At 32.5% G+C, this 9,292-nt stretch overlaps 1 protein-coding gene and 1 pseudogene across 1 annotated transcript; one reads left to right on the top strand and one right to left on the bottom strand.

Moving 5' to 3' along the window:
* Window positions 1-215: 215 nt before the first annotated feature.
* On the bottom strand, window positions 216-1,548 carry LOC110683138 (annotated as a pseudogene).
* A 5,347-nt stretch (window positions 1,549-6,895) lies between these two features.
* LOC110683037 (protein ALP1-like) lies at window positions 6,896-8,944 on the top strand. The gene has a single exon (XM_021859374.1). It carries the CDS (start codon window positions 7,253-7,255, stop codon window positions 8,753-8,755), a length of 1,503 nt encoding a protein of 500 aa, XP_021715066.1. The 5' UTR covers window positions 6,896-7,252; the 3' UTR covers window positions 8,756-8,944.
* Window positions 8,945-9,292: the final 348 nt, after the last annotated feature.

Raw genomic sequence — 9,292 nt, 5'->3', positions numbered from 1 at the left:
AAGGTTTTATGTAACTCAACACTCTCAAGTAAAATCCAGTACAAAAATCCGATTTTTGAAAGAATTGGGTCCAAGTCTAACCCAATTTTTTATATAAAAATCAATCCAGAATAATAGATTAGTTTATAAAGCACTTTGGACTAATTATATTGTGACAGTAAGCAATCCTGATTACTGCAGAGTACCTGCATACAACTATACAAGAACTAGCAGAGTTGTAACTGGAAATATCTCATGAAGTTGGCATAATTGAGCTTGAAAAATGTTTTAAATTAACACCAATTCTATAATGTTATGCCAACTTGATGGCATAAACCCAGCTAGATCTAAACTCTACCTCTAAACAGAAATACTTGACACACGAGTACTGTCGCTATAGTGTTGTTCTGTGGCACAGATTAGTATATAAACTTAAAAATCCAGGTATTCTAAATACAATTGTTTGTTTAACTTTATGTACAACCTGTATATCAAGGAATCAAAACAGAAATTATGTACATTGTACAATTAGACTTGCGTGAATTCTAGTGCGTTGGTATCTGGATCTCTAGTGAAAATTGCAGGTCTTCCAGATCGACTAAGGGTATATGGTATACCTGCCAGATTGAATACTTACAATTAGTAAAATTATTTCCCTTGATCGCGGCAGAGGCTTTAGTCTAAAACATTATTTAGGCAGTTCATTCCTGAATCAAGAGGGAAAATATGTATCTACCTGCTCAGTCGAGGATAACCTTAAGCTTTGACACATCCCGAATAGCAATACAAGTATGACAATCACGGCCACCATGTTCAGGCCTCCCAGTTGATGGGTCAGGATTTGGAAGCTCTATCAAATGGATCACCTCCGAGCCAACCCACAACCATGCACCCCTGTAGGGAAGCTTGTCATGTGGCCTAGCCTAATTTATCTCCAGACCTGCCAAGATACGGGCATATTAAAGCATTGAAATGAAAATGAGACATAAAAAATGTGTCCTTGGAAACATAGCAGTATACATACCTAGTATGTTCTGGTACAAGTGATCTTTCAAGGTTTTCACAAAGAATGCCAACATGGTGCATACCAACTACTCCAAAATCTGTATCAATAGATAAGGCAACGCCAATAAAGATACAGAGTAATTGTTTAAGATACTGCAGCAAACCAAAGGCAATTTGATTTGATTTAAACGCTTCATCTGACTATGACTCAGTTTGAAGCAAAGGAAAATTAATTGTTGATAGACAATTTAGACAAACAATGTTTTGAAAGAAAGGAGATTTTCTGAGGTAAAGTGCCAATTCACTTCCTCATCACCCAAAAGGGGGAAAATGAAAAAGAAAAAGAAAAAGAAAAATCTAGCTCAACAATTCCATTAAATTGAGGCTTAACAGGCTAGAGCTATCATGAACTTTACTGAACTTGACAACACCTACTGGACTCTGCTGTATATTCGTAACTATCTGAGCATGCTAGAAGGAAGACATACCATCCTTTTTATCAACCCCATGGGCATCCTTTTGAATAACATTGTTTTCAATGGAGTAGCTCTTGATACTGAACATTTCCCATAGCCTCTACCCCTTCTTACGATAGATGGGCTTGAAATTGACACTGATAGGGTAGTGAGTGGATTTTGCTCTCCGTGATATACAATCTGATATGGAGAAATCAATGATAAGAAAAAAAAAACACATAAATCAAGAGGTAGTAATAATTCATCGACATCACTAGACAAATACACAAATGAAGATATTTTTCCCGGAATCATTAACAATCCTTGAAGGACAACATTTGCGGCTTTGCGCATATAAAAGGAAACCATTTCGATCATTTAATCATTCTTAACACTTCCCTTGCTTGGTTATGAATTTTTCAAGATCATTGCACATTTGCGAAGAATTAATGCCCAGCTATATTAGTCAAATTCAGCTCAAGAATCCAAACTTGGAAACTTTTAGCATGGAAAAACAACCAGAAATTCGACGTGCTAGCTGGAGTAAATTGATAAAGGATAGGAGGAGGCACAGAGGTGATTGAATAGCACACGAATTACTTCTAAGATGTTTCCAAATTCGAACGACCATCGTGTTTCTAATCATCTGAAGTTGCAAATAAAGGTTTAAAGTTTGTGTTGGGCCAAAGTTAGTGTCACTAAGCTTTAAGCATAATTTCCCCAAAAAACTATCACAGGTAATATTACAACAAATAATTCTTGAAATTAATTCCTGAATAAACTAAATTAATCTTCCTCAAAAAACTAAATTAATCGAATTTTCTTGAACAACCTTCTCGGTAGCAAATAATTTCGCAACGAAATTCATAAGCAGAAGTAAACCCAGAAATTAAACTATCACAATCATTAACCCCAGCCAAGCAATTATCCCTAATTGGAACAATTGGATTCATCAATTAGGGCTATAATTATAATTTCAAGATTATGACTTTTCAGCAACTAGATAAAAATTGAAAAGAAATTTTTTAAAAACCAAAATTTAATTTATCAATATTTTCTCAGAATCGCAAGCAAGTATTCAAATTTGGATAATTGGATTCATAAATTAGGGTTATATTATTAAAAAAATCAAAAAAACATTTGCACACAAAATACTAAATTAGCACAATACAATGATAATCACAAATATAAAATGAGTTTAGATAAGAGTATTACCTTATTTGGAAGTGGAAAAGTAGGAGATGAAGTCGGGAAAGATGCCATTAACAAATACTAATAAGCACACCTACAGAAACTATGTGTTTGATATTTGAGGTTGTATTTCTATTAATGATACTGTAGAAATAGAAAGATTAATGCTGATAAAGTTGTAACCAAGCAATAGTCAAGTGTTACTGTAGAACTTCAGGGAATATTTTTTTATTTTTTTTAAAAAAAATAAAAAAAAAAATAACAACATTAAGAAGCCTCCTCACGAGGAAATTCCTAATGTATCATAAGAAAGAATAGAAAATAAACTAGAGTTATTACAAGCATCAATATGCATAATACTACATACTAAATGGCCTACATTAGCTATTCAATCCGCTGCGCGATTTGCCTCTCGGTAGACGTGCTGAATACTTTAATTACGAAACCGAGAAAGGAGAGAACGAGTGTCTTCGATAATATGCTCGATCTGCCTCGATCTGCCAAGGTACTGCACAAATGTCTTTTATTGAGTTGATGACTAATAGGTTATCACCTTCAATTTCAATGTTCTGAATGCCGCATTGAAGAGCTAGTTGGACTCCTTTATGAAGAGTCGTAGCTTCCGCTATAAATACTTTGGCGTTGTCGAGGTTGAACGTAGATGCCTTGATGAGTGTTGTGGTGCTATCTCTGATGATGAATCCTACAGTTGTTGAGTTGTTACGAACCGAACCGTTGAAGTTGAGCTTGAAGAAGCCGTTGGGAGGCGTCTTCCATGATATAAGAATGGATGATGGGGATTGAATATGAGAAGAATGATTATGGGATCTCGGAATGGGAGATACTTCAGGGAGCATATTTGTGGCAGAAATGTGTATAAATGAACACAACAAAACCACTAGATACTCGTAGAGTCGTAATTTTTATTTTGTCTCAATTTATCTTATTAAAATATATTGAAATTTTTGGCTAAAAAAAAATAAATATTGAAAATTTAATCATTTTTTTGGTGTTTAAAGAGTCACAAAGGGTCGGGGTGAGAATTGATTCCAAGATTTTTTGGAATCGGGAGGGAAGCTCTAACCACTTGAGCTATTCCTCACACTCATAAATTCTTTAATTTTTGTAGTCTTAAACTTATTTTGTCGAACAACTAATTATTAAATTATTAAATTTTTGTAGATAAGTAAGGTATATATTTGCATATATGAAAATAATTTAACTCTTTTCTAAAAAAAAAAAAAAAAAAAAGGAAAAAAATAAAATAATTTAACTCGATATGAGAAATTTGTGAAAATTTATGCTTATTGAAATACATACACTTACACGTTGACTTTTATAAGTCATACGGAATACTATTTATGTTCTTAAATACTTGTTACATTTGTGTTTGTAACTTGTAAGTAGTTTAGGAAGATTTGCGGGTAGTATATAGAAATGAATATATGATGTGCAAATGGCTTGTTTGGTATCGTTTTTTGTTTTCAGTTTTTTATTTTTTTTTAAAACAAAAAACCAAAAACAGGAAACAAGAAAAATGTATTTCCACTTTTCTGTTGTCAATTTTCAAAATTATCATGGTTTTAATAAGTTTGACCAATTTTTGCTTCATATATCATATGATTGTGAAAAGCTAAAAACTAAAAAATAGAAAACCACAACGATACCAAACGGACCCGAGTTAATGATGGGCAAGTGTCAAAATAAAAAATTTTGCATGCAAGATTGTTAAAAAAAAAAAAAAAAAAAAAAAAAAAAAAAAGGTTTGCAAGTATATATTTTGATACAATTAAAAATAAAAAAGTATTGTACTCTCTCCGTGTTTTAATAAGTGTTACACTTATCAAATACAGTCGTGTTATAATAAGTGTTACTCTTCCCTTTTTTTTTTTTTGTGCAAAAAAACTACATTTTAATATTATATCTTTCGCTACTCATGGTTCCTTCCCAAATCTACTATTACTTTTTTTTTTTTTAATTTCTTTCCTCTCATATTAATTACTTTTTAATAAATATTGAATCAAATAAAACTTTCCTTTATAAAACTACGATCGTCGAGTAAATTTTGCACTATGGAACATCTCCCGTTTATATCACTGTAAAATACAGCCTTATTGAGAGACAATTTAACGATCCTTTGTAGCCATGAGGGTGGAAATAATATTTTTGGAGAATAAGGATTTGTTAACCTTATTATTATTTTAGGTTAAATAAGAAAATTTAAGTTCAAATCATACTTTATTGTGTGTTTTTTTTATTGTTAAACATTTTTAGTTTTATAATGGAAAATTATAAAAATTACAAATTTGAAAATACATATTTATAAAAACCTAACTAGACCTCATATATAAGATCTCATTTGATGTACATTTTCCTTATGGATTAGCGTACATATAAGATTAATTAAGCCATCAAAAGATCAGATCAGATTATAAAATATAAATTCAAATCAAATCAAATCAACTTACGTAATGTGAATTAAGCGTAGCCTAAAGCAGGTAGAAAGGCATGCAAGATTTTAGAGAGATAGGGGGAAATATGTATGATGAGTTGTATCTTGAGGCAACTACTTGTTGGATAATCAAGTAGTGTCACAACAATGAGTGGCGAGCTTATCTCACTCAACACTTAAACATTCTTAATACTCCTTTCATTTGAAAATAAATGACCCAATTTAACCTTTTGCACTAATTATATAATCCACTCTGACTAGCTAATATTACGGAGTAGTGATTTATGTATAAGATAAAAATAGTCATCATATGGTTACTTGTGGAATTGTTTTAATGTATTGTTTTCGAATATCAACTTTTATAAATATTGATAATTAAAGGGTTTTTTTTTTCTTTTTTTTTTTTAATACGTGCCCAATAAAAAGCTAAAGCAATTATTTATTTTGAAACAAAGGTAGTAACAATAAATGATTAGTACAAATAATACTCTACTATAGTCCTATGCCAAAATAGGAAGCCAAGTGTAGTCATTCAAAGTCTCTAAGATAGCTGAAATAAGAAGATGTGAGTTTTTAGGAACAAATAGCGTTAAGTTTAAAAAAGAAAAATCTATATCCATTTTTTAAAAATTTAAGCTACACTATTCAGGTTAATTTTTTTTTTTTTAAAAAAGAATTGCTTACCAATTAATTATATGATATTAAATCATTAACTAAAGAGTAAATTAAAACATGTGAAGTTTTCAAGATATATTCAAATCAAAAGTAAAAGAACGAAGAAAAGGTAAACAATATCACATAAGATTACAACAAAATCATACCAATAATCAAAAGATATAATAAAATCATACATTTGTATTTTAGAGAGATTTGGATTTATCTTACATGAATTCTCCTTTAGAATTTCCCATTATTCTTTTTTTATTTTTTTTATTTTTTAACATAAAGCTACTCATCCAAATAGTTCATGATGTCACTTTTTTTTTTCCTTTTAAAATATAGTGTATATACATATAGTCTTCACTCCTCTCTCTTTCCATTTTTGCTTTAGGAAGCTACATCCCCCTTTCCCCTATTTCCAAACGTTTTGTAAATCCTTAACATATTTAAATATCTCCATAAAAATAATTAAATAGATAAACTCCCAACCGCGTACAGCACGTGTCTGTAACTTAGTATCCTTACTGATTTTTCTAATCAATTAAATTACTTAATTCTAATCCTGATTTATTCCCTTATTTGTTTAACCAATAGTACTTTATCATTAATAACAACAGGATATCTTATGTGATTGTTTCAAATATTAACCCATTTTAGCACTAATTAGATTTTGTTTTTATCATTAATTTTACTTTGACTCACCTCTTTTAAGTTAACTAAGCATAGAAGTATTACCTCCATTTCTTAATATTCTTTTCAATCACCATTATCTAATAAAATCTTCTTAAATTAGTCGAAAAGTATATTTCAGATGAACAAACAGTATGTACTCAACGATGAGAGAGATTAAGGAGTAAAAAGAGTACTTTTGGCGCGGTGACATAAATTAAAAAAAATACTCCATTTATTTTGTAATAATTTCAACAATTTTATTTTACGTCCGTTTTATAATAATTGAAACACTTTATCATTTAATAAGTTTTCATTATTATTACTCTTTTCTACTAACATCATTTACACTACTTTTTTTTTTCTTTTTTTCTTCGTATTATTTATTCCTTCTATCAACCAATTAAATAAATCTACACTAACTATATTATAGGAGTATTATATAATTTTCTTTTTGGTTTTCACCCTATAATATCATTTGTGCAATAAGAGTAATTTATCTTTTGATGCACAGAAAACTTATTGTAACTCATTTTATATAAAACGCGAATAATAAAAAAAATGAAAATAAACAATAAAAAGAAAAGAATCAAGATATGGTCATACATGAGTCACAATCGGAGACACTGGAATCTTCCTTCAATGCGTTCACACTTTTCACACGCTTCCCTTTAATATTTTTGCATATAAATTCACCTCATTTTCTCTCTCCTTCAATTCAACTCCATCTTTCTCCGTTCACATTTCTTTGCTCTCTCATTTTCCATCTTTCTCCATTTCAAATAAATACAACTCTTCTTTTCTTTAATTTATATAATCAATCTCATCAATTTTATATCTCATGGAAATTTCTTCATTTCCTTTCGACGATTTATCTCAGTATTACCCGACACCTTATCCTGAAATCGCAGCTAATTCTCCCGTCGATTCTTCTCCGTTGAAAAAACAGAGATCCGAAAGCGAGAGTGTCGATTTTTTCTTAAACAATACGGATACGGGTACGATTAAGGATATCCTTGCCTCCGTACTTATATTCGGAGACGAGGATGATCAGAACCATTCCCATTCCCATTCCGGAATGGAAATGGTTCCGGAAAATTACAATTTTACCCTTACTAACAACAATAATGAAAATCCAATTCAAAACCAAAATCATGAAATTCAGTCGGCTGAAGCAGAAGTAGCAGTAGTTGCTACTGCTGCTCAGCCGAAGCGAGGATTGAAACGCTCTCGCAATGTGGGTCAATCCTCGACACCAGCACCAGCACCGGTGGTGAATCGTAGGATGTGGGTGAAGGATCGATCGAAGGACTGGTGGGATAAATGCAGCCACCCGGATTACCCAGACGAGGAATTCAAGAAGTCGTTTCGAATGAGCAAGGCTACATTCAACATGCTATGTGATGAACTCGACCCTCTTATTAACAAAAAAGATACAATGCTACGAGCTGCAATCCCGGTCCGTCACCGGGTCGCGGTTTGTATCTGGAGACTAGCAACAGGCGAACCACTTCGAGAAGTATCGAAGCGGTTCGGTCTGGGGATATCCACATGCCACAAACTCGTCCTTGAAGTTTGTACCGCCATTAGAAATACGCTAATGGCTCGTTTTCTCCAATGGCCCGATGACACTAAATTGGACGCCATCAAGGAGGAGTTCAAGTCTAAAACCGGGATTCCGAATGTGGGTGGTGCGATTTACACCACCCACATTCCGGTCATAGCACCGAAGGCGAACATTGGTGTGTACTTTAACAAGCGACACACCGAACGTAACCAAAAGACGAGTTACACCGTTACACTACAAGGAATGGTGGATCCTAGCGGGATATTTACTGATGTTTGTATCGGGTGGCCTGGGTCGTTCTCCGACGAACATGTTCTTGAGAAATCGGCCTTGTTCAAGCGGGCAAGCCGCGGCTTGATGAAGGATATGTGGATGGTGGGCAACTCAAGCTATCCGTTAATGGACTGGGTGTTGGTACCATACAGTCACCAAAACTTAACTTGGGCACAACATGCTTTTAACGAGAAAGTTGGGGAAATTCAAAAAGTGGCAAAAGACTCGTTTTATAGACTTAAGAAGAGGTGGGGTTGTTTACAAAAAAGGACTGAAGTTAAGTTACAAGAGTTGCCTATTGTACTAGGAGCTTGTTGTGTTCTTCATAATATTTGTGAGATGAGGAAGGATGAGATTGTTGGTGATCCCGGGAACTCGTTCGAGCTTTTCGACGATGAGGTCTTGCCGGAGAATGTTGCGAAATCGTTGACGGCGGTCCAGGCTAGAGATCAAATTGCTCATCATTTGTTACACCATGGCTTTGGTGGCAATACTTTTCTATAGCTTTAGCTAAGGTTTTTTCTTATATTTATGTCATTCATACAGTTGTATTAGAGAATTCAAAGAATAGAAAATAGGAATGTAGGTGGGATATAGAAGTGATGTAATTGGGAAATGGGTGTATACCATGTATTAAATTGATTATGTTACATTACTTTATAAAAATTTACCATATTTACAGTCTCACAGATATATTATGTTGGTGCATTATTGTTAATTTGCTAATCTAATTTTATGTTAAAGTATAAGATTTGTGTCATTGTGTCTCATTAATTTAATTATGTGTCTTAATTACTTTAGCACCAAAACTTAGCTTCAAAGTATACTACTGTATATTTATGTGGGCTAAACTTGCTGAGCTTTCGGATAGCATATTACTTAAACACAATTTGTAAGTGAATAGATGAAGTTAACTGATTCATGTTGCATTAGTTAGAATATTTTATATTATTATTGCCACACTACAGTACAAATATTCTACTTCGTATGTACTATAAGTAATTCGGTTTCAAAATAAAAACCCCACTTTAATCGGCACAT

The sequence above is a fragment of the Chenopodium quinoa genome, unplaced genomic scaffold, assembly GCF_001683475.1.
Source record: "Chenopodium quinoa cultivar QQ74 unplaced genomic scaffold, ASM168347v1, whole genome shotgun sequence".
NCBI classification, from domain to species: Eukaryota; Viridiplantae; Streptophyta; class Magnoliopsida; order Caryophyllales; family Amaranthaceae; genus Chenopodium; species Chenopodium quinoa.
Note: the sequence above shows the minus strand (reverse complement) of the source record. Positions and strands in the feature narration are given on the sequence as shown.